The 26,335-nt window shown below is 34.4% G+C and overlaps 2 protein-coding genes across 7 annotated transcripts in view; both read left to right on the top strand.

Moving 5' to 3' along the window:
- USP25 (ubiquitin specific peptidase 25) overlaps positions 1-26,335 on the top strand; it is a 158,022-nt gene that overhangs the window by 129,864 nt on the left and 1,823 nt on the right. For all 6 annotated transcript variants that reach the window (XM_055567793.1, XM_055567791.1, XM_055567795.1 and 3 more), the window contains 4 exons: positions 13,063-13,241; positions 15,051-15,129; positions 18,609-18,688; positions 22,803-22,926. In XM_055567793.1, the coding sequence (XP_055423768.1) occupies positions 13,063-13,241; positions 15,051-15,129; positions 18,609-18,688; positions 22,803-22,926 (462 nt within the window). The remainder of the gene's footprint in view (positions 1-13,062; positions 13,242-15,050; positions 15,130-18,608; positions 18,689-22,802; positions 22,927-26,335) is intronic.
- On the top strand, positions 4,694-8,558 carry LOC129643380 (histone-lysine N-methyltransferase SETMAR-like). Its single transcript, XM_055567797.1, has 2 exons — positions 4,694-6,096; positions 7,412-8,558. The coding sequence occupies exons 1-2, from the start codon at positions 6,082-6,084 to the stop codon at positions 7,727-7,729; spliced, it is 333 nt and encodes a 110-aa protein (XP_055423772.1). The 5' UTR covers positions 4,694-6,081; the 3' UTR covers positions 7,730-8,558.

The raw sequence follows: 26,335 nt of genomic DNA, 5'->3' as shown, positions 1-26,335 counted from the left end.
TTTTTTTCTTGATGAGTCTGGTTAAAGGTTTGTCAATTTTGTTTATCTTCTCAAAGAACCAACCTTTAGTTTTATTAACCTTTACTATTGTTTTGTTCATTTCTTTTTCATTTATTTCTGCTTGGATCTTTATGATTTCTTTCCTTCTATTAATCTTGGGTTTTTTTGGTTCTTCTTTTTCCTGTTGTTTTGGGTATAAAGTTAGGTTGTCTATTTGAATTTTTTCTTATTTCTTGAGGTAGGATTGTATTGCTATAAACTTCCCTATTAGGACTGCTTTTGCTGTACCCCATAGGTTTGGGGTTGTTGCGTTTTCATTGTCATTTGCTTCTAGAAATTTTTTTATTTCCCTTTTGATTTCTTCAGTAACCTGTTGGTTATTTAGAAATGCGTTTTTTAATCTCCATGTGTTTGTGTTTCTTACAGTTTTTTTCTGGTAATTGATATCTAGTCTCATAGCATTGTGGTCAGAGAAGATGCTTGATACGATTTCAATTCTTTAAAATTTGATTTGTGACCCAAGATGTGGCCTATCCTGAAGATTGTTCCATGTGCACTTGAAAAGAGGTGTATTCTTCTACATTTGGATGCAATGTCCTGAAAATATCAATGAGATCCATCTCATCTAATGTATCATTTAAAACTTGTGTTTTCTTATTAATTTTCTGTTTTGATGATCTGTCCATTGGTGTGAGTGGGGTGTAAAGTCTCCAACTATTATTTTGTTACTGTCAGTTTCTCCTTTTATATCTGTTAATGTTTGTCTTATGTATTGAGGTGCTCCTATGTTGGGTGCATATATATTTACAATGTTACGTCTTCTTCTTGGATTGGTCCCTTGATGATTATGTAGTGTCTTTCCTTATCTCTTGTAATATTCTTTATTTTAAGATCTATTTTGTCTTATGCAGATTGCTACTCCAGCTTTATTTTGCTTCCCATTTGCATAGAAGGTAGTTTTCCATCCTCTCACTTTTTGTCTTTAGATCTGAAGTGGGTTTCTTGTAGACAGCATGAATATGGGTCTTGTTTTTGTATCCATTCAGCCAGTTTGTGTCTTTTGGTTGGAGCATTTAATCCATTTACATTTAAAGTAATTATTGATGTATATGTTCCTACTACCGTTTTCTTATTTGTTTGGGGTTGGTTTTGTAGATCTTTTTCTTCTTTTGTATTTCTTGACTATAGTCCCTTTAACATTTGTTATAAAGATGGCTTGGTGGTACTGAATTTTCTTAATTTCTGCTTGTCTGAAAAGCTTTTCATTTCTCCATCAATTTTGAATGAGATCCTTGCCAGGTACAGTAATCTTGGTTGTAGATTTTTCCCTTTCAGTACTTTAAATACATCCTGCCATTCCCTTCTGGCCTGCAGAGTTTTTTCTGAAAGATCAGCTGCTAAGCATATGGAGTTTCCCTTGTATGTTAGTTGTTGCTTCTCCCTTGCTGCTTTTAATATTCTTTCTTTGTGTTTAGTCTTTGTTAGTTTGATTAATATGTGTCTTGGTTGTTTCTCCGTGGGTTTATCCTGTATGGGGCTCTTTTGCCTCTTGGACTTGATTGACTATTTCCTTTTCCATGTTGGGGAAATTTTCAACTATAATCTTCTTCAAAAATTTTCTCATACCCTTTCTTTTTCTCTTCTTCTTCTGGGACCCCTATAATTTGAATGTTGGTGCATTTGATATTGTCCCAGAGGTCTCTGAGACTATCCTCAGTTCTTTTCATTCTTTTTACTTTATTCTGCTCTTCAGAAGTTATTTCTACCATTTTATCTTCCAGCTCACTGATTCATTCTACTTCAGATATTCTGCTATTAAGTCCTTCTAGAGTGTTTTTAATTTCAGTAACAGTGTTGTTTGTATGATTATTCTTTAATTCTTCTCAGTTTCAGTTCAGTTCAGTCACTCAGTTGTGTCCGACTCTTTATGATCCCATGAATTGCAGCACACCAGGCCTCCCTGTCCATCACCAACTCCCGTAGTTTACTCAAACTCATGTCCACCAAGTCAGTGATGCCATCCACCTATCTCATCCTCTGTCGTCCCCTTCTCCTCCTGCCCCCAATCCCTCCCAGCATCAGAGTCTTTTCCAATGAGTCAACTCTTTGCATGAGGTGGCCAAAGTATTGGAGTTTCAGCTTCAGCATCAGTCCTTCCAATGAACACCCAGGACTGATCTCATTTAGAATGGACTGGTTGGATCTCCTTGCAGTCCAAGGGACTCTCAAGAGTCTTCTCCAACACCACAATTCAAAAGCATCAATTCTTTGGCGCTCAACTTTCTTCACAGTCCAACTCTCACATCCATACATGACCACTGGAAAAACCATAGCCTTGACTAGTCAGACCTTTGTTGGCAAAGTAATGTCTCTGCTTTTCAATATGCTATCTAGGTTGGTCATAACTTTCCTTCCAAGGAGTAAGCGTCTTTTAATTTCATGGCTGCAATCACCATCTGCAGTGATTTTTGGAGCCCAAAAAAATAAAGTCTGACACTGTTTCCCCATTTATTTCCCATGAAGTGGTGGGACCAGATGCCATGATCTTCGTTTTCTGAATGTTTAGCTTTAAGCCAACTTTTTCACTCACCTCTTTCACTTTCATCAAGAGGCTTTTTAGTTCCTCTTCACTTTCTGCCATAAGGGTGGTGTCATCTGCATATCTGAGGTGATTGATATTTCTCCCAGCAATCTTGATTCCAGCTTGTGCTTCTTCCAGCCCAGCATTTCTCATGATGTACTGTGCATATAAGTTAAATAAGCAGGGTGACAATATACAGCCTTGATGTACTCCTTTTCCTATTTGGAACTAGTCTGTTGTTGCCGTGTCCAGTTCTAACTGTTGCTTCCTGACCTGCATATAGGTTTCTCAAGAGGCAGGTTAGGTTAATTCTTCTAGGCCTTTGTGAATTGATTCTTGTATTTTCTCCATTTTGCTTTCAAGGTTTTTTTATCATTTTTACTATCATTATTCTGAATTCTTTTTCAGGTAGTTTGCCTAGTTCCTCTTCGTTTATTTGGACTTCTGTGTTTCTGGTTTGTTCCTTCGTGTTTGTAGTATTTCTCTACCTTTTCATTTTCTTTTTTTTTTTTTAACTTACTGTGTTTGAGGTCTCCTTCTCCCAGGCTTCAAGGTTGAATTCTTCCTTTTGGTTTCTTTCCTCCTAAGGTGTGTAAGCTTCATGTAGGGTGATATTTATGCTGTGTTTGTTTGTTTGTTTTTCCTGTGATGGTCAAGGCTTAGTGAGGTGGTAATCCTGTCTGCTGATGATTGGGTTTTCAGTTTTGTTTTGTTTGTTTTTCAGATGAGGCATCCTGCACAGGTTGCTACTGGTGGTTGGGTGATACTGGGTCTTATATTCAAGTGGTTTCCTTTGTGTGAGTTCTCACTATTTGACACTCCCTAGGGTTGGTTCTCTGGTAGTCTAGGGTCTTGGAGTCAGTGCTCCCACTCCAAAGGCTCAGGGTGTGTTCTCTGGTCAGGAAGATTCCACAAGTGGCTTGTGGCATTAAGTGAGATTAAAACAACTAACAAAAAATGAGAAAACAAAGATGAACCCCAAATGGCAGTTACAAAGTTAGGCAAATAATAATGAAATTAATGGAATATACACATAAACACCCATGAGAAAGTCAAAACAGTCCAACGTAAATAAAGTACAATAGATTCACCTGGCGAACAAAGGAAATAAAAAATTATATTTACCAGTTAAGAACAAAACTAAAGCACAAACTGGAAAACAAAACTAAAGCAAAGTGCCAAGTGGGAAATAAGGCAATCAAAACAAAACTAACAAATATGTTGAGAGGAAAGGAAAGAAAGAAAAGAAAAAATATATATGCAAAGTTAAATAGAGGTAGATGAAGAAGATTTATTATATATATTAAAGATTAACTGCCAGGGGAAAAGATCAGTAGGAAAGGCAAACAAAGGCATAAATGTAAAAAAAAAAATAATAGGTTTTAAAAAAAAGTTGAAATTATAAAAAAGAGAAAAGAAAAAAAAGAGAAGAGGGAAAAAATGGAAGGAAAAAGGAAAACTCCACAGAATGGCAAAAACCCAATGTAAAAGCAGAGGTTTATAACAACAATAAAAAGTGTGACTGAATATACACATGTATATTCAGTATATATAAAATCAAAAGAGTCCAACAAAAATAAAGTACAGTATATTGACCTGGCAAACAAAGGAAACCAAAAATTATGTCTACCAGAACAAAAACTAAAGCACAAACTGGAAAACAAAAGTAAAGCAAGGTGCCAATTGGGGAATAAAGCAATGAAAATAAAACTAACAAATATGTTGAGAGGAAAAGGAAGAAAGAAAAGAAAAAAAGAATAGATATGAAAAGTTAAGTAGATGAAGCTTTATGTACATTAAAGGTTAACTGCATTGGAAAAGAACAGTAGGGAAGGCCAACAAAAGAATAAATGTATAATAATAGTAATAGGTTTAATAGAAAAAATAATAATAGGTTTTCTAATTAAAATAAATAAATTAAAAAATAAGTAAATAAAAATAAAATAGCCTAATTAAAAAAAAAGAAAAGCTCCCCAGAACTGCAAAAGCCCAATGTAGAGGCAGAGGTTTATAACAACAATAAAAAAATGTGACTGAGGGAAAAAAAGAAAAAAACTCAAAAGCTTAATTAGATTTCGTAGTGCCAATAAAATCGATAACTACAACAGCGGTGGGGGGGGGGGGGTGAGTTCAAAAGAATATACAGAACAAGTCAAAACATAAGAATAATAAATGTTTTTTGTGAGTCACTGCTGTCAGAGTCCTTTCCCTCACTGGGAGTCATAGTAAACTTCACCTCGCTAGAATACGCTCCAGCACTGATATCTGGACTTGTGGGGCCAGCTCAGATTCCAATCTGGTCCTACTCCTATGTGTTCTTGCCTCTAATGTCCACAGCTATCAGAGCTAGTGTGTGTTATTTTGTAGGAGCTCTCAATGACGTTTTATATATTCCATAGACGCAGAGGCTGCCTAGTTGATCGTGTAAATTTCATCTGCATGTTGTACAGCTGGTGGGAAGATTTTGGGTCTTCTTCCTTAGTCACATTGCTCCTAGGTTTCAACTGTGGTTTTTATTTCCACCTATGCATGTGGGTTGTCCGCTGGGGTTTGCTCCTGAGGCTGCCCCGGAGGAGTTGGGTTTGCCCCTGTGAAGGCCAGGTGTGGAGGTGGTGCAGCTGCTTGTGTTGCAGGGGCTCTGGCAGCACCAGGTACTCAGGGGAGTTGGAGGCTAGGGCAGCAGGAAATACAGTGCTCTAGAAGGGTATGGCAACCAGCACTGGCCAATACGCTCCAATATTCTTGCCTGTAGAATACCCGCCTCCCTGACAGAGAAGCCTGGCAGGCCACAGTCTACAGGGTCACAAAGAGTCGGACACTACCAAAGTGACCCTGTGCACATAGATGCAAGACTTTTTTTGCCTGTGGCAGCTCTGTCCCAGTGAGAGTTGAGCATGAAGGTGGCACAGCTGCTTGGCTTGCAGGGACCCTGGCAGTGCCAAGTGTACGGGGGCATAAACTACCTCCTCCGCAGGAGTTACGGCCCTATCAGAGTCTTTTTTCGACCCTCTTGTAGCTGGCGATCAGAATACCTCTTTAGCCAGTCTTTCTCCGCAGCTCCGCCCATTCAGGCACTTAGAGGGCTCCCTTGCCTGGGGTCCTTCTCTGTTTGGCGTGTCAGGCCCATAAAGGGGCCCCCGGCTGGGGTCCTACTCTGTAAATCAGTGCATCTGGCACTTAAAGGGGCACCCTGGGTGGGGTCCTGCTCTGTAGCTCAGTGTGTCAGGAATTTGATGGCTCACCCTCTGTATTGTTCAGCTGCCAGTGCTGGCATGTGGGGAGAGGCTGTGCTGATGGCTCCACCCCTACGTGTGACTCAGCAGTATCGCCTTGCTTCCATCGCTGCCCAGCTTTCCTCCACAGGCATTTCCCCCCAGGTCTCCTCCCTCACATCCCCTCCTCCCGTGTCTGGGCAGTCAACAGCAGCCCTCGCCCTGGGATTGGTCCACAATCCCTAAACTCCAGCTCCCTGCTGCTATGCTGCACCTTCCAGGGGATCTATGTTGCTGTCCCAGGTATGTATGGCTGCGGCAAGGACTTTCTGATTCTCATTCCATTTAGGCTGCCACAGATCAGCTGTTTCACTCTCAGCCTAAAATGTTTCTCCTATCACTCAGACGATTGCCCCGAAGACGAATGACCTGTGCTTCAATTCCCCGACCCAGTAGTTAGTGTCCTACTAACATTCCTGTTTTTCCCCCTAGTTCCTTCATCCTACCAAGTTTTGCGTGGTTCTATATATTCCTTTCCACTCATCAGACATTCCTGTCCTCTCTCAGCTGGTGTTCCGCATGCACCTCTGTGTCTGAAGGTGTACTCCTGATGTATCCATGGAGAGAGATGTACTCCACATCCACCTACTCCTCCACCACCTTGTTCTCAGCCTACCTCTCTCTGTTTTTAATTTCCACAATTAACGTCTCTCCCCGATTAACCTCTTTCCCCAATTAATCTCTTATTTCTTATATATGCTTCTAGATATATAAGACTGATATTCAGTACGATCCATATGTTATAATTTAAATAAAAATAGAAGTTTCTTCTTTCGGTCTTTTTCTCTCATTCTTTTTCATGTAATGTGGTGGATGATTTAGTCATGTCATGATTTGTAGATTTTTCATAGGTGCATTTTATTTCCCGTTGAACTTACCAAAGTTTATTTAAACACTTTTTTAGAGCAGGGCTTTCTAATTTTTTCCTTGTTATGACAAACAAGGATGAATCTAGTTATGGATCTGGCCACCATAAAATCTGATTGGATTAGTATCTCAATCCTTATAACTTACTCATGGCTTAAGTTAGGAAGCTCTGTCCCACATGAGCTGTTCCTGGCAAAGGCTTTATGGTCAGATGCCTGGATTTAAATCCTAGCTTTATCACTTAATAATTGTGTGATTTTAGGCAAATTACTGAAATTATCATGGCCAGTTTTTCAATTTATAAATGAGAAGTTATCTTGAGAATTAAATGAGATAATTCATGTTAGACATCACTGGACAGTGTCTATCACATAAAGAATGCTCACAAATTGTAACTATTATTAAATGCCATATTACTGTTTTTGATGCTGGGTATTAGGATCATTTCCAGTATTTTGAGAATATTCTTGTACATATTAGGTTGGTGCAAAAGTAGTTGCAGTTTTGCATTGTTGAACTTTGCAATTTGATGTACATTCTTAAATGTGACTATGTTGTACATCATTTTAATGCACATTTCTTGCTTTATGTTATTTGCTAGTGACATTACTTGCTGTTTATTTTATATGTACTTTAGTCTATAGAAATGATATTAGACAAAAAGCAAATTTGAACTATTTTCTTGTTCAAGTTCAAAATGAGTCATAAAGCAGTGGACACAACTCGCAACATCAATAATGCATTTGGCCTGGAAACTGCTGACAAATGTACAGTGTGGTGGTGGTTCAAGAAGTTTTGTCTAGGAGACGAGAGCCTTGAAGTTGAGGAATGCAGTGGCCAGCCATTGGTTGTTGACAGTGACCAAGTGAGAGCCATCACTGAAGCTGATCCTGTTACAGCTACACAAGAAATTGCCCAAGAGCACAACATCAATCATTCTGTGGTCGTTCGGCATTTGAAGCAAATTGGAAAGGTGAAAAAGCTCAATAAGCAGTGCCTTATGAACTGACCACAAATCAAAAAACTCGTTTTGATGTGTTATCACTTCGTACTCTATGCAACAGTAATGAACCATTTCTAATCAGTTTGTGAAGTGTAATGAAAAGTAGATTTTATAAGACAACTGCAATGACCAACTCTGTGGCTGGACTGAGAAGAAGCTCGAAAACACTCCCCAAAGCCATACTTGAATCAAAAAAAGGTCATGGTCACTGTTGGTGGTCTTCTTCTGCTGTGATTCACCTCAACTTTCTGAATCCTGGTGAAACCATTATATCTGAGAAGAATGCTCAGCAAATCAATGAGATGCACCAAAAACTGCAACGCCTGTAGACCACATTGATCAATAGCAGGGGTCCAGTTCTCCATGACAACCACGTGTCATGCACAGCCAACGTTTCAGAAGTTGAACGAATTGGGCTACGAAGTTTTGCTTCATCTGCCATATTCACCAGACCTCTCGCCAACTGAGTACCACTTCTTCAAGCATCTCAACTTGATGAAGGGAAAATGCTTCCACAACCAGCAGGAGGCGAAAGATGCTTTCCAAGAGTTTGTGGAATCCTGAAGCACAGATTTTTACCCTACAGGAGTAAACAAACACTTCTCATTGGCAAAAATGTGTTGATTGCAATGGTTCCTATTTTGATTAATAGAAGATGTGTTTGAGCCTAGTTATAATAATGATTTAAAATTCAGGATTTAAAACCATAATTACTTTTGCACCAACCTAAATATATTATTGAAAATTCAGTGAACATAACATTGTAGATTTGTCCAGTCAAAATATTTATGAATTTTAACTCACTTGTTTAATTTAAATAAATAAATGGAAAGTTTGTCAGGTTTTATTTTTTCTGTCTTGATAATTTTTAATTGCCACCTATATTCTCAAATCCTTTCAGAATTTGATTGTACCTCATATTATTACAGTGAGGTGGATAATTATATTTCTCAGTATTTTGAGTCTTCTCAGAAAAGAACAAGATACGCCTTTCACTTTTTTGGCCCCTCTTAGGTCCTTAAGTAAGGTTTTATTATTTTACTTCAGCATGGTCTTATACCTTCTTTTTTAATCTAATCTTAGATGTGTAGAAATTGTTTCTGTGAATTGAGTTACTTATCCTCAATAACAAATTATTGGTAGAGTATCTAGTAGGAAAGCTAATACTTGTATTTATTCATATAGTATCAAATTACTTACTTACTTGACTTTTTCTGATAGCTTTCCAGTGGATTCTCCTGATTATTTCAGTCAACTGCCTCCTAGTAATTATCTCATTTTGTTGTTGTTTAGTCACTAAGTCCTGTCTGACTCTTTTGTGAAACCTGTGGACTGTAGCCTGCCAGGCTCCTCTGTCCATGGTGTTCCCAGGCGAGAATACTGGAGTGAGTTGTTGTTTCCTACTGTAGGGAATCTTCTTGACCCAGGGATCATTTAATCCCTGTCTCTTGCATTGGTGGGCAGATTCTTTACTACTGAGATACCAGGGAAGCCCCAGTTATCTCATTACCAGGATAATTTTTGTTATACTTTTTTCTTGTTTCATTTCTGAAATATATTCAGGCTTTCAGAATATAGTTAAAGAATAAAATAATGGTGATAAACTCCTTTGCTTAGTTCATGAGTTTAGTGTGAATGTTTGTTTGTAGTGTTTTATTATTAAATAGGAGGTGTAGTGTTGGTTTTTAATAGCTCCTCTCTTATAGATTTAAAAATAAAGACAGTTTCTTAAATTTTAAGTTAAGGAGTTTTATTTTAAACTGATTGGTATTGGAATTTAGGCATTTTTTTAAAATGCATCTATTAGAGATTCTGCACAAATTTCTTCTTAATGCTTAATTCTTGGAAAGGAAGGATCTTAGCATTGATCTTTTTCTAAAATCATTGTAAACACTATATCTTCTTATATTTTCTTTATGTATACAAGGAAGTTTATCAAAATTGGATGTCAGTCTGGGCATCTATGTCCATATGCAAAATTAACCTATTTAAAAATATTTGTCAATTTTTGATATTCAGATTATACTAGTTTTATATAATATTAAAGAAATTTCACCCCTTATTTTGTTTGGAGAAGTTTAGATATAGAAGTCATCTGGTCTTTGAAGATTTGCTATAATAGCACAACTCTAATACAAAATGAGCCTAATTCCTTTATTGGGTATAGATTGTGGGCAGCATTTTCAGTTATCTGTAGTTTTGCTGGGTCTCTTCAGTTTTTCTGCTTTGTAAAGTAAAGTAAATTACTTTGTAAAGTAATTCTGGTAACTTATATTTTCCTAGATGATCATCTGTTTAATAAAGATGTTATAGTTTATTGGCATAAACTTATGTGTAGTATTCTTTTATAAATTTTAAAACTTTTTCCTGTATTTTTGGTATTACCACCTTCCTGATTTCTAATGTTGTTTTTCTTCCATTTTTTGGTCTTCTATTCAGATTTTTGGAAAGAAAAAGCCTTTTGTGGTCTTTATCTAATTGCCACATTATTTTCTTTCTTCTACTTTATTTTGGTTTATTTTCTTTTTCTAGCTTCTTGAAATGTTATTTTATATTGCTTAAGCTGAAATTTCCCTTGTACCAATCTGGCTGTGTCCTTTAGGTTTTGAGATTTCATATTCGCAGTATTATTAGCATTTTGATTCCTTTGGTCCAATAATAGTTTATAGAAGAATACTTTTAAATTTCTAAGTGTTTAGTTTGGGAGTTACCTTTAATTCCTATTTATATAACATACAGTCAAAGACTATAACCTATATGATTCTGATCCTCTGGAATTTGAAGTAAATTTTTTGTATCTCTTAGCACACTAGCAATTTTTTAAATAAAATGATATATTTAGCTTTCTGAATTTTACTCTAGGTAATCTTACTTAGATCTTACTGCCTCCAGAGTATACTATATATTTATTTATTTGGTATTTTAAATAATCTGTGAAAGTGAAAGTCGCTCAGTTGTGTCCGACTCTTTGCGACCCCATGGACTATACAGGCCTGAATGCTGGAGTGGGTAGCCTTTCCCTTCTTCAGGGGATCCTCCCAACCCAAGGATCGAACCCAGGTCTCCTGCCTTACAGGCGGATTCTTTACCAGCTGAGCCACAAGGGAAGCCCAGATGTAACTTCTATAAGAAGTAATACATGTAGAGTATTTTTATCATATGATTCAGAAAAGTAGAAAAAAGTCAAACTAGAAATCGTTTGGAAGAAGATTTCAAAAAACAGAGTTTTAACCAGTCTCATTGAATGGATCATGTGTGGCTTGATGGGAGATGGTCAAGGACATCATCCAAGTAGAGAACTTAAGAAACAAAGGCTTTTGCATTTGTGAGGAGTAGAGCTTGATCTAAATAGAGGAGTAACAGGAAATAAGACCTAATAGGTAGCGTTGAGCCTGAGTAGTAGGACCACGTTAAATGTTAACTGTAAATTGTGTAGAGATCTCCTGAATACACCAGCATGGAACACTTCATTGAAAATTTGAAGGAATACATATGATGCAGTATATTTTGAAAGTCAGAAAACTTTTTGAGAAGGAAGTTGATAAAACAATGATAAACAACATTTATTGATAATTTATGCTAATAAAATTTAGTATTTTTGTGTTTGAAAAATTGCTCTACAAATTTAGAAGTGCAATTCTACCTCTACAGGTTTCATAAAACACCTATAAATTATGAGTTTGGTATTTACTCATTATAATTAGGAGAATCGTAAGTAGAGCAAAATCAAGAGGTAAACATCATCTTGAAGCTGACAGATAATCTAACTCTCTAATAGAAATCTGTTTACTATTTATAAAAATATATATATATATATATCCCAGCCTGCATTTTGAAGGGTGGTGGGAGAATGGATAATCATTTAGTAGTATAATGTCTTATAATCTAAACCTATATTATTATTTGAGAGAGAATTTTATTTTGGTCATACCAGTTTCAGCCAAAAGGATGACATCTGAAATATTTAAATACACAAAAACCTTCTGATAGCCTATGGCAATCATTGTCTAAAGGGCCATAAGAGGAAAAACAATTACTTTTTGTTTTACACTTACTCTCAAATTCAGTATAGTGTAGTTATTAAATGACCATGTGCCTTTTTCTCAAATTGGAAAATTTTTAAATTTCAAATTGGAAAGATGAAAGAGTTTGTAAGCAAAGCATGCAGTAAAGTGAGTCATGATAGCTTACATGACAAATATAGTTAATTTTTATGGCTGTTTTTTAGCACAGCAATAAAACTTTAGAATGGCATACGTATATCTAAAATAAAGTTGGAATAATTTATTTTATCTATAGCATAATTATCTTATTCTATTTATAATGCTAATCTGTATAGAAAGAACTTACTAGCCCCCCCCTTAAGTTTAAAAACATATAACTAGAATGTTCCATTTACTGTTTTTCAGGTACATTTTCTCACTTCTATATAATACAGCCAAATAGGTGATAGTATCTGGATGGCCAAGAATTGCTTAGGAAACGCATGCCAAAAAACCCTTTCCAATAGAATGGACTTTTTGTAACATATTTTGCATGTAGCTCCAAATGTCTTATGGTTAGTAGAAAATAATTTAGATATGATGTCTAAATTAAATGAATATTTTAATTAGTGTTATCTTTAATTATATGGGCTTCTTAATATGGCAGTACTTGATATATATCTCTATACATATTTCTCTGAGCAAATATTTTTCAAATAATTTGCTTATGTGTGGGAACACACATTAGTATTTATTATTTCTCATAATAGTTGCAAATAAAGAAAAGGTAAGCTCAGTATCAAAGTAGTAATAGTGATAGTGTTCATTGATAAACATTACACTGGTAAAATTCAAATATTTTGAAACAAAAATGTATGGTGAAAAAAAAGGCTTACTTTTTCATCCCTTATTTGTAAGCTCTACAGTTAAAGTTAATTGTGCTGGTATTATTATCATCCATTTAAGAGCCAGCCATTTTCTTTCAGATATGAATATTCTAGGGAATATTCATATTCCCTAGAACTCAACCTAGAACTCCCTACAACTCAACCCTAAAATTTTAGATATTAGAGGTGTACTTCAAAGGGAGCATAGATTAGGAGATATACCAAGTATCTCAGTCTTCTGATGCCTCTGAATAGACTTTGACCAAACTCTGATAAGTTTTGCAAAATAACTCATGGTAAGCTTAGATGTATTTAAACTATGGAACATGGGACAGTGTTCTTAGATATACAGCTACATTTTTTGGAATATTTTAAAAGGAAAACATATTTGAATATAAGGATAATTATAATATTGAAGGATGTGAATTATTATAATTAACTAAGATTGGCATTTTGTTGTATTTTCTAGGCAATTAAGTTGGAATATTCAAGGTTGGTTAAATTGGCCCAAGAAGATACCCCACCAGAAACAGACTATCGTTTACATCATGTAATAGTCTACTTTATCCAGAATCAGGCTCCAAAGAAAATCATTGAGAAAACATTGCTAGAACAATTTGCAGATAGAAATTTGAGTTTTGATGAAAGGTAATTTGAAAATACAAAATGTTAAGTATTTTATTCACGTGCTCAAATTGCCCGTGTTGTTTTTATAGCTCCAAGTGCAATTTTTGAATATGTATTTTACACATAGACATATTCAATAAGTGCAGCACAAAATTTGACTTCACTTAATTCAGTTGCTTTGTAATTTATTTGTTATTTATAATCATGACTTTTAAAAGTTTAACCCCAAAATAATTTAGATCATTTTATTACATTTTAATTGTGAAACAAGGTACTGAGATAAGCAATAGAAAGATACACAGAAGAGCATAATATAATTTTCACTGGCCTTTGGGGACTAAAAATTTCAGAGAAATAAAGAATTTCTGAACCTCTGCACTATGGATGTTTTGGGCCAGATAATTTTTTTGTTTTGGGGGCGGGGGCTGTCCTTTAATTTGTAAGATATTTAGTAATGTTCCTGGCCTCTACCCATTAAGTGCTAGTAGTACCCCTCAAGTGGTAACAACCCAAAATGTCTCTAGATACTACCAAATACCCCACTGGGAGCAAAATCATCCTTGTTTGAGAACAATTGGGGAAAGTAATTAATCAATATACACAAAGTAATTAAACATCTTCTGTCTTAAAGAGAAGGCTTAGAATGGTTAAATGATTTTGGTTTACCGAAAAGTTTTTTCTTAGAAGTTCCTATAAAACTGTTTACTAATGTTAAAAATTAAAATTTAATCTAGTTAGAATAAATACTATTTAAAAACAAGAAAAATTCAGCCCTCAGGTAAACACCCAAAGTATTGAAGAGTTTTAAAATGTAGAAACATTTATGCTATCTTGGAGTTCATGGTAAATACATTTTAATTCTGAAGTAAATGATTATCCTTTCATGAATGTCTTAAAAATACTGGATTCAAAGTATGTGTAGTAGAGAAGAATGTGACAGAAAACAAAGCATCTAGGATTAATTTCTGCCTCATCATGTGTCTGCTGTGAAATTTAGGATTAAGGTTTCAATGCAAGTAAATGGTTTTGAGCATTATCTGGTAAATACTCAGTAAGTATTGGCTATGACTTTTTATTAGTAATAATGTTGACATCACTTATTTTGTTAAATACAACTGAAGAACTCAGAAATTTTGACCCTCTTTTATCTGGGCTGTTAGTGTACTGTGTTCCAATGAGTATATGCTGTTGAATTTGGGAAAGATATTTATGAAGTACTCACATTGACTTTTCAATCTTCTGCAGTTAGTAGCCCTGGCAAATAAAAATAGTTTGTTTTGAGAAATCTAATTTCTCTTGTGCCCTAAATATGGAGTAAACTGTATGTGATAACTATAAATATACTTTGGGGAGATTTCTTTAGCAGTGGTTCTGATCATAAAATCTGTTGAAATATTGCCATTCCTATCTGAAAGGATAGGCACATTTTGGATATCTTTATACTATTTATGAATAATATTATTGGGGGGAAGTGAGATTTCATATCTCTAGAGCTTGTGTAATAGAGATACATTATCAATTTTTTAAAAACTTTCTTTTTTCATGTTTAATAGAACATAATTTTAAATTCATATGTAAATATAACATGGTGAATTAGAATGATTGCTTCTGTCATCTTTATATACTTGGTAAATATCCAGTATTGTCCAAAACAACAGATTTTTCACTTAAGTTATTTGAAATTTGTTTCCTCAAAAATATTGCACAGTGATAGTGGATTTCATTTTCATATGTGTTGGGTAGTGTAATTTTGCATAAAACAAAAATATTTTTTTAGAGTTTTTATGGATTTTGCTTTTGATTTAGAAATATTTTTTCTTTTATTTGAAGGTGTCACAACATAATGAAAGTTGCTCAAGCCAAAATTGAAATGATAAAACCTGAAGAAGTAAACATGGAGGAGTATGAGGTAATGTGCCTTTTGAGAGGTTGATTGAGGAATTCTTTAGTTCAGTAATCTTTCATTTCAGTATAGCTAATAATCACGTGAGAAAATTCATCATGAAGGGGTGAAGTAACCTGCCTAAGGTTATCATAGCTTCATGTCGCAACTTGGTTAGCAGAACCTACATTCTTAAATGCTGTATTACACTGAAGCCATGCTATATGTTTTCTTTGCTTCATATATATATTTTGAGGGGAAGTTAAAAATTTGTTTCAGTCATTGTATGCCTTATGTATTTGTCATTATTGGACAGTGTTGTATGAGGGAGAGCACTCACATGAGCATTTGTATTGTGCTTGTGGTAGTTTTCGTGCACAAAATTCTCTTTGTGTTAACTTTGGCTTTAAAATTAAGTTACCAATTCAAACACCTAGTATTTTGTCAAATTTTTAAGTTTAACTTTCTACATTGTTTTTCCAAAAATTTTTCCATGAATAAATTTTAATTTGCATTCATGAGTGCCTTTGATTAGTGATTGGTGGTGTTTGCAAGCCTGATTACTTTATATTCCCTTAAACAATTAGTATAATTCACTACATTTAACAGCTAAAAGGAAGGATACAGAAAAACATTCATTTTTGATCAAAACTCTTAGCTAACCTGGAATACAAGGTAACTACTTTAGTCTACTGAAGAGTGTCTTGAAAAACAAAAACTAACAGAATTACCATAAAAATCATATTGAAATCTGAACATTGAAAACTTTCCTTTTGTGATCAAGAAAAAGACAGGGATGTATGGCAGTTCTATTCAACACTGTACTGGAAGTTTAAGCAGTACAGTAAGGCAATAAAAATAAAGCAAAAAGTAAGAGTTTGCAAAGGAAGAAACAAAGCTCTCGTTACTTGCAGATGTTTTATGTATAGAAAAGAAAAAGCTACAGATAAATTTATTGGAGATAAATAAAGATAATAAGAGAGCTTTGTAAAATACAAATCTGTCAAATATCAGTTTTATTTCTTTATACCAGTAGCAAATATTCAGATAGAAATTCTTTAAAATGACACCATTTTAGATAATATCCAAAATGATGGTGTACCTGAAAGCAGATTTAATAAAAGATGTGCATAATTATAGAAGATGTCATAAAGAAGACCTAAGTAAATGGATGTATGTATTGTGTTTGGAAAACTTGGTGTTGTAAAGATGTCAGTTTTCCACAGAATGGTTTATTGAAACTGTTCAGTTTCTAACAAACTTCTAGCAAGTTGTTTTATGGAGCTTAATAAGTGATTCAAAAGTTTTATGGAAATGCAAACATTCTGGTCTCAGCATTCTTATAGAACAAGGTAGGAAGGTTATTTTCACTTGAAATCAATATAAGCTATCTTAACTTTTATACTTTATAATAATATTATTATAAGAACGGATAAATTTGAATTATAAGGCAAAATAGAAAATCTGGGAACACAGTCACAAAAAAAATGGACACACAATACATGCCAGAGATACAGGCAGATTGGTTGCTAATTCTGCCCTTGTCTCCAAGATTCAAGTTACATGGGACTTGATTTTAATTGTTATTTGCTTCTGCAGTCCCTCCACCAGTTTGCTTCATCAGATTGGATTTTGCATATTTTTATTCTGAAAATTTCTCATATGTTTTCTAATTGCAGAGCCACTAAATCTTACAGGTATTTACATGACATGTTTTTGGATTTTGTATATCCCACATTTCTTTGTCTTGCTCTGAGTCATCCATCAGTAGTCCTTTGCCTGCAAACCAAATCCAGCTCATCACCTGCTTTTATAAATAAAGTTTTATTGGAACACAAGCCATTTGTTTAGATATTGAATATAAGCACTTTCACACTACAACCGCAGAGTTGAGTAACTACAACAGAGACTGCATGGCCTGCGAAGCCTAAGTATTTATTGTCTAACCCTTTAAAGAAGTTACCTACTGAAAACTTCTAAGGTGAATCTAATGATAACAGAATGGCAATAGAATACTTCCCCCAGAAAAGCTAACTTTATGCTTAAATTTTACCTTTATTTGTTAATGTCTTCTATCCCGAGTGGCTCAGTTGGTAAAGAAATCTGCCTGCAATGCAGAAGATCCATATTTGATCCCCGAGTCAGGAAGATCCCCTGGAGAAGGGAATGGCAACCCACTCCAGTATACTTGCCAGGAGAATTCCATGGACAGAGAAGACTGGTGGGTTACAGTCCATGGGGTTGCAAAGAGTCAGATAGGACTGAGTGACCAACACTGTCACTTTCAATAGTATGAAAATTTTGCCTTTTTAAATTAAAATTATTTATATTCAAGGAGACTATATCAATAATTGGCTAGTAACTGGCCTATATGTACCTTACGTTCATTTATTTACGATAACGTGTATAAAAGCTTTCATACTTTTATCATCACTATCTCTTTTAGGTTAATCATATATTGAATTTTAGTTATGATTTTCCTTGAATCAATTTTTATTAAGTAAAAAAATCTTAATTTGTTTAAAAAATTGTTTTCTAGAACTGTAGATTGTGAGTTCTGAATCATTTTGTTATATGACATGCTCAATAATTGTGGGTGTTTTGGAGAGGGGCTGTGAAATGCTTCTGTCTTTTTCACCATATCTCAGTTGAAAAGACTACTTAGCAACCACATTTAAAATTTATCACAAATTTTGAAAAATTAAAAGGTTAAATTTATTACAATATTTCTTATTTTTCTTTCAGTTCCTTAAAACTCTGTTTCAGATAACAGTCTTCAAGCTTTGATTCCTATTAGTTAGCTTCATTTACCTTCTACATTCAATGTGATGTAGGTCTATAATAGTATTTTTAAAAACATAGTGTTGTTGCTTTACATTATGTTAGTTTCAGGTGTACAGCATAGTCGTTCAGTACGTTTACAGATAATACTTTATTAAAAGGTATTACAAGAAAATGGCTGTAATTCCCTGTGCTGTACAATATGTCCTTGTTGCTTATCTATTTTATACATACTTTACATTTTCTAATTCTGTACTTGTACTGTGCTCCTCCTCCTTTTCCTCTCCCCATGGATAACACGATGGAGGTTCCTCAAAAAAATGAAAATAATCCAGCAATTCTCTCCTGAGTATATGTCTGGAAAAAATTGAAAACAGAAATTTGAAAAGATATATGCACCCCAAATATTCTCTGATAATATCTTAATAAACTTTTACACTGAAGAATTTTTGAGAGACAAATGGCCTACCTATTGATTATCTTGCCTTTTAGTTCTGCTATCTTCTAGTGAGATTGTTTAATTTCTCTCATCAGTGTCTACAATTTTTACCTTTATCTTTTCACTGACAGGTTTGTATGTAAAAAATTAAAGTCAATTTATATCTAGTGTATCTTCAATTTTGAACTCTTTGCTTCTATTCAATTAGTTATCATAAAATGTATTTGTAAGTAATTTTCATTGTAGTTTTAATATCTATATACTTTTAATATTCTTTCACCTACAGGAGTGGCATCAGGATTATAGAAAATTCAGGGAAACAACCATGTATCTCATTATTGGGCTAGAAAATTTTCAAAGAGAAAGGTAAGGCAAAATGGACACACATGATAAAAGCTTAATTCTTGTATTCTATTCAGATGTGATCTCATCTCTTGAAAAGGTTTTATTCACAATATATATTTTCAATAAACTTTATTTTACAACTGTCTTAAATTTATAATTGCAAATTGCAAAGTTAATACAAAGAATTCCTATATACCCCATATACAATATATTTTCCATTTGAAATTAAATTTGTAAAGTTAGCATTATTGTCATTGATTTTATCAGCTCTCAGACACTACTGTTGAAGTTTAGAATGAAATAGGATTAGATCGAAGCCTAGATTTGCTAGGGACCAAAGCAGCTGGTTTTCCTTCCCTGGGCCTCCCTTTTGGCTCATCTGGTAAAGAATCTGCCTGCAATGCAGGAGACTGGTTTACTGGTTCAATTCCTAGGTCAGGAAGATCCGCTGGAGAAGGGATAGGCTACTCACTCCAGTATTCTTGGGCTTCCCTTGCAGCTCAGATGGTAAAGAATCCGCCTGCACTGCAGAAGACCTGGGTTCGATCCCTGGGTTGGGAAGATCCCCTGGAGAAAGAGAAGGCTACCGACTCCAGTATTCTGGCCTGGAGAATTCCATGGACTATAGTCTGTGGGGTTGCAAAGAGTCAGACGTGACTGAGCAATGTTCATGTTCACTTTCAAAGCAGCTGGTAGCCAGCAAATGGAATTCTTTGTATTCACATCCACCTTCCTGTCACTAGCCTTTTTCCTGTTCTTTCTGAGTTTAATCTTGATAGCAAATTAGCAAATGTTTCTAATGTGTCTCTTTTTCTGAAATTCCAGGTACTGTAAAAAATATATCTTTAGAAAACTGATCTCTTGTCTTCTAAATATTGCAACTGTAAATATTTTAGATTGCTTCCCATACAAATCACAGGTGATTTTAAAGGAATTTCTACTTATCAAATTGTTATTGTCACTGAGAAGAAAGGCTTCATATTGATTTATTGAGCACTATAGATTATTAACTAATTGCATTTATTTATTATCCATGTATTTAATTCATATCCTTCAACATTAATTTACTTAACTAAGGATTTTTTAAGTGCCATGTTTAAAATGCACTGTAATATTGCCACCAAGTAAAAAGGATATTGATTTCTTTTTTTTTCTTTTTTATTGTGTATTTTACCTCCTCTAAAAGTAGTAATGCTATTTTTTTAAATGCCAGCATGGAGTATTACTTCTAGAACTATGCTGTACAAGATGGTGGCTAATGAGCCATGTAGAACAATTTAATTTAATTAAAATTTTTAAAACTTTTCAGTTTCTCAGTCATATTAGCCACGTTTCAGATGTCCAGTAGTCACATGTGACTAATGGCTGCTATTTTGGCCAGCACAGACACACCACTTCCATTACTGCAGGAAGTTCTATTGAACAGTGCCACTCTGTTCATTGGACCAAGCACAATGCCATTGAAATCTTAAAAGTTAACACATAAAAGTAGCAAAGTAAAGAGTACTGTTAATACTTGGAGACAAATTATTAAAGTCCTAGTGATTGTGTACTTTTAAGATAATTCACTTTGGTCAGCTGAAGTAGAAAATATTTTGATCAATAGCTCTCTTTTATAAAATCCTATTTTGGCCAACATTTTATTTCTTTAATAGGAATATTCTAATTTGCTTTAGGATTTTAGAGATTAAGGTTTCTAAGAAAAATATTAATATACCCTTAAAATAGAATAGAGTGTGTAAAAGGCTTTTCCATTTAACAGATAAAGAAACTAGGCTCAAAAGTGATACAATAACTTTGCCAAGGTCACACAGCTGACTAGGGAGAGAAAAATTGAAATAAAGGCCTCTGTGTTCTTATATTACTTAATGAAATAAGAAAAGGACAAAGTGTATTCATTATCTCAGTAAGAACTAAAAAGATGAAACTTTTTCCCTTGCTCTCTGCATCACTTCTGCATTAGCTTTCCTGATCTAGCATTTGTTAAAGGACTTAAATAAATTGTGTTTAAATTTCATAATTTACTTAAATATATTCTTATTGGTAAAGTGAATATTCTTATCATAGCAAATTTTTATTATTATATTGGAAATATCAAGGAATAGTAGGAAATTAGTGGTTGTGGCAAATAATATTTATGGAATTTTGTAAAAAGAAATGTTAATTATACCACAAATGTAGCGGTTACCATAACTAGCAGTATATAAGATGCTGGCAAAATGCTCTGTCAAACCTTTTTTTTTTTTAATGAAAACATAGCACTTGAAAGCCATAAATTGAATGTTTATTAATGGGCTATTGTTATGAGTAGTGAAATGAAATCATGTTTTTAGGAGCCATAATTTTACAGCAGTAAAAATGAAAATTAAAGAGAATCTACCAGGCTACATAGTCTTATTTTATCTTAAATAAGATTTTGGTAACTGGACTGCTGAATTTTATTCTCATTTACTTGAAATGAAAGCACTTTAAAGGCTGATAAAATATGGAACATTCTGTGTACTTCACTAGAAAATTGGAATAAGTTCATGGTTTCAGAGCTATTCTCAGAGAGATGACTCAGGTCTAGAATGCCAGATATGGATGCCATTCCAGGGAGACCTTTCAGCTGGGAACTTAATGGCTGTAAAAGGAAAGGTAGATGTGCCAGCAGACTAATTCAGCTTAGTGGCACAAGACAGCATTTAACTATTGTCACTCTCTAAACAAAAAAAGCTTTAGCTGAGACTGTACCCATATTATTTCAAAACAAGATTTCATGCCCTAAATTTAAGCAAAAACAAATCCCTGGGAAAAGCTGTTTTCAAAAAATATTTAAAAGAACATATGTTTAATGAAGTAGTTTCAGATGTGTAATTTGATTTGTCATGAATGAGCATGTTTATTTCCCCATAATTCTACATTTACCATTTGGACTGTATAATTGACTTGTGTCTGAGCACCTGAAATTAACAAACAGTAACAATGATGGGCAGTATTACTTAAAGAGTTATAAAATATTGTTTCTGTACAGCATTTCACTTCTTAGGATGTTGCATTTTTCAGAATTTGTAAGATATGCTATGAGTAGAAAAACTGGCTCATAGGCGGTATCATCTTAAAACATCTTTCATATTTCAGTTATATAGATATACTATTGTTGTTTTAGTCACTAAGTCAAGTCCGACTCATTTGTGACACCGTGAACTGTAGCCCACCAGGCTCCTCTGTCCATGGGATTCCCCAGGCAAGAATAGGTGGGTTGCCATGCCCTCCTACAAGGGATCTTCCTGACCCAGGGATCAAACCTGTGTCTCCTTATTGCAGGCAGATTCTTTACCACTGGGCCACCAGGGAAGCCCATACAGATATACAACTGTATATATTTTTCCTACAGCATGTTAGAGGAGGGATAATCATTTTAGAGCCAAATATTATACTGAAATATTTGTGTCATATTCCCTTTTTAAAACTTAGTCTGAACTTCATAAGGTCTAGAGTTATAGCAATATTAAATATTAAACAAAGGCTTAACCCTGTCTGCCTTTTATGTTAGTGTTTGTTTGTATCCCACTAGATTTCCCAGATTTGGAAGCATTTTTTCCCTTTCTACCTCACCCAGCTCCTTTGGATATTCTACTCTCTGTTAATTTTTCTCAATGACTGGAACTGTGCCCTCACATAGAGGAAAAAAAACAAAGTGACTAAAAATAGTCATTTAATTAATCAAATGATGTTTGTGATAAGCAAAGTAACCTGATCAGTCCCTCAAACAAAATGTCATGGTGTTGCTAAAAAAGTAGACTGTTGACTTTCACGTCAGTGTTAATTTTGAATCTAAATGGAAAGAATTAGCAAAGAAGACAGAAGGAACTCTCTGAATTAATCAGTTTGGCCTTTTTCTCCTAGTTTTTTCTAACTTTCTAGCTCAATTTTTTTTGGTTTTTTCTTTGTTTTAGTTTTAAAACAACTGTCTACTAGCTTCATATGAGCTGTTCCTCTAGAGATACTCAGGCATACAGTGTATCATCAGATGTTTTATTTTAATGTTGATCTAGATAATCAAAATGTAAATATATACTTAAAATGTTTTGTAATTGTAGTTGCCCTTCTTTTGCAAAAATAAAATACTGATGCTGTACTTCTTTTTTTTTAGTTACATAGATTCCTTGCTCTTCCTTATCTGTGCTTATCAGAATAACAAAGAACTGTTGTCCAGAGGCCCATACAGAGGACATGATGAAGAATTGATATCACATTATAGAAGAGAATGTTTACTAGTAAGTTGAAGGCACACTGTGTGTGTTTACTCTATCATATTGTTTTACATTGGGCAATTTTTTAGACTCATGTAAATGACTATAAATTCTGATGGCCTAATTGTCATGATGATGTCTGTCTGCTGGGTCTACTTCCTTGAGGTGGGAGAATACACTCAATCCTTTATCCCTTCTTCTTTAAGAATCTTAAATTTTACAGATGATAAATAAGAAATGTTCTTAAAATGAGATCAGAATAATTAATTTTTATATCTAGATTTCTTCTCATTCTACCATTCCCTTTTTTGATGCAGAAGAGGTGCTGAATGGTATGATAAATTATCATTATTATTACTCCAGAAAAAGAATAGATTTTTCTGAGTTTTTTTAAAGAGTATATTTGGTGTACATAATGTTAAATAATTCATTGTAATATGAAGTTTTTTTCCATTTGGTCATTGAAATTTTTTCCTCAAGTATTTTTACTGTGTATGTGCTTAAATATTGTTGTTATGAACTTAAATATTTTCCGCTGTTCTTTTTCCCCACCAGTTTACTTTCTGGATATCTGGAATACTTTGTTAATGTTTCTTGACTTTGCTTATCTTTAAGTGTAAAACCACAAATTCCATCTTTATACTTTTTATGATTGGATTTCATTTAGCTATTAATGTGACTATAGATTGTGAACCTCTAAGTCATTTTTTTTTCTATAAAATACATAAAGGTATGCAAGAGTATATCATTTTTAAGCCAATATAGGTTACTTGGTTTACATGTACTTTAAAAAGACTTTCAGTAGGTTTTCTGAAATGTTTTCTTTCAGTAGAACTGCGTTCAGTTCAGTTCAGTTCAGTCACTCAGTCATGTCCGACTCTTTGCGACCCCATGAATCGCAGCACGCCAGGCCCCCCTGTCCATCACCAACTCCCGGAGTTCACTCAGACTCAGGTCCATCGAGTCAGTGATGCCATCCAGCCATCTCATCCTCTGTCGTCCCCTTCTCCTCCTGCCCCCAATCCCTCCCAGCATCAGTCTTTTCCAATGAGTCAACTCTTTGCATGAGGTGGCCAAAGTACTGGAGTTTCAGCTTTAGCATCATTCCTTCCAAAGAAATCCAAAGTGTATGTTAATTGTAGTCTGCATTATGTCTTCAGAAATTTTGAATGGCAACAGTAGAAGCTTGTGATTTTGTTATTTTTCTCTTAGCTGATTTTATTGCATTTGAGTATATTTTAAGACTTTAATTATTGATGGTTTGTATCCATCAAGGATAATATTCTTAATTTGTTCTTCTTTAGTCCTTAAGTCATGTCTGACTCTCTTGTGACCCTGTAGACTATAGCCCGCCAGGCTCCTCTGTCTATGGAATTCTCCAGGCAAGAATACTGGCATGTGTTGCCATTTCCTTCTCTAGGGTATTTTCCCGACCCAGGGATCAAACCTGCATCTCCTGCATTGGCATGCAGATTCTTTACCTCTGAGCCACCAGGGAATCCCATTCTTAATATGGTCAGTTTCAAAAGGTTTTTAATCAATGCCTAAGAAGGAAGATCTGAATTATATTCAGGTTCATAATTCATGCATTGAATGAATCAAAGCACTTTTTAATGTAAAACTTTGCAGTGTTGGAATATTGAAATATTTTGGTAAACCTCTTTTAAACATAAACACAACTAAAATACTGTCTACCATAATGGTAGACAGTGTTTATATTATGGTAAACAGTGTTTATCATTTTATGTTAGTAAGCCAGCCACATATATTGTTTCATATAGGAATTTAAATGAAGCTTCAAGAGAATTTTAGTGTTCCTTTTAGGTGTTTTCTTTTTTCCTTTTTTAGTTTGTTTTTTTTTTTTTTTATTGAGAATTTACTGAGTATCAGATTCTGAGGGATACAAAGATAAGAGCCATTATTATATCCTAAGAGAATTCAATCTGGTGAGAGATGTATACAAGTAATTTTTATATTTCAGAATAAGTACTGTTATGAGAAATACACAACATAGTATGTTTGGAATTGTTGGAGAGAAGCTTAAGAAATAAGATAAACACTGATCTGTATCCTGATGGATAAATAGGCATTTTGTGCCTTGTATAGAAGGGGCAAGAAATTCTAGACAAAGGAGTATCATATGAAAAGACATGGAGAGTGTACAACAGAAAATGAAGATAAGTCTATTGTGGCTTAGTTATGAGGAACAAGTTTAGTTGGAAGTGATGAAGCCAACAGTGTTTGTTGATGTCAAACTGTGTAGAAGCTTATGCACCATTCTCATGAGTTCGTTGTAAAGTTGGAATAAATTGGGCATAATCAGTTTTGTTTTTAGAAGATAATTCTGGCAGTAGTATACTTGAATATGGACTGGAATGGAGTAAAGATTGAAACAAAGAACCCTAGGAAAGATAGACAGGGAGAAGAGGAAGAGTCTCAACCAAGAGGTACAGTATGAAAGAGAAGTTATGTAAATGGTAAAGGAGATGATCGGTAACGATTAGATGAGTGGGAAGAAGAAAATAGAGGCATTAAAGCGTCATGACTTACTAGTTCTGTTCTGTCTTTGGCTTTGGGGACTCTGAAGAGGATGAATAAGGCTGGCTTTGGACATAACTATGCTTAAGTTGTTTCTAGGATCTGTTTTGATTTAGTAAACATAATATCAAATTCAGAATAATAATGTCTTTGAATGCAAATTGTAAAAATTACACTATATACTTAAAGGCTTATCTCATTTAATTCTCTTAGACACTATGTGAGGAAGGTTATATAATATGCCGTTTTTCATATAAAGAAGCTGAAGCTAGGAAATTAGTTGTCTGCTGACTGTTAAGATAATTACTTAGTGGCTGAATTGGACTTTTAGCATAAGCTTCTACAAAGTCAAGATGAATTGCATAAGAATGTCATAAACCTAAAAAATAATATGATTTTTATAATTTAAATTATTCTTAAAATATGAAGATTATTTAAAAATCATACTCTTCATTCTGTAAACATGAGATTTCAGACATAAATGTCTTATGGGCAGGTGGGAGGGAGGCTCATGATAGAGGGGATATATGTATTCTTATAGCTGATTCACATACACAACACCGTTAGAGCAGTTATCCTCCAATTTAAAAAAATGTTTTAAGTCTAATGGCAACCCACTCCAGTGTTCTTGCCTGGAGAATCCCAGGGACTGGGGAGCCTGGTGGGCTGTCGTCTCGGGGGTTGCACAGAGTCAGACACGACTGAAGCGACTTAGCAGCAGCATACCTGTGTTTTTTTCTATCTCCCATGTCTGTATTTCTCATCTCATGGATTTCTTTCTTCTATTTAATTAGATGTCAGCATGCTTGGCCTCTGCTCCAGCCTGCCACTTGTTTTTTATAAATGAAGTTTTACTGAAACATAGCCCTGCCCATTCATTTACATATGACTGTCT

The sequence above is a fragment of the Bubalus kerabau genome, chromosome 2 (assembly GCF_029407905.1).
Source record: "Bubalus kerabau isolate K-KA32 ecotype Philippines breed swamp buffalo chromosome 2, PCC_UOA_SB_1v2, whole genome shotgun sequence".
Classification (NCBI taxonomy): domain Eukaryota; kingdom Metazoa; phylum Chordata; class Mammalia; order Artiodactyla; family Bovidae; genus Bubalus; species Bubalus kerabau.
This window is presented reverse-complemented; position numbering and strand designations above follow the sequence as displayed.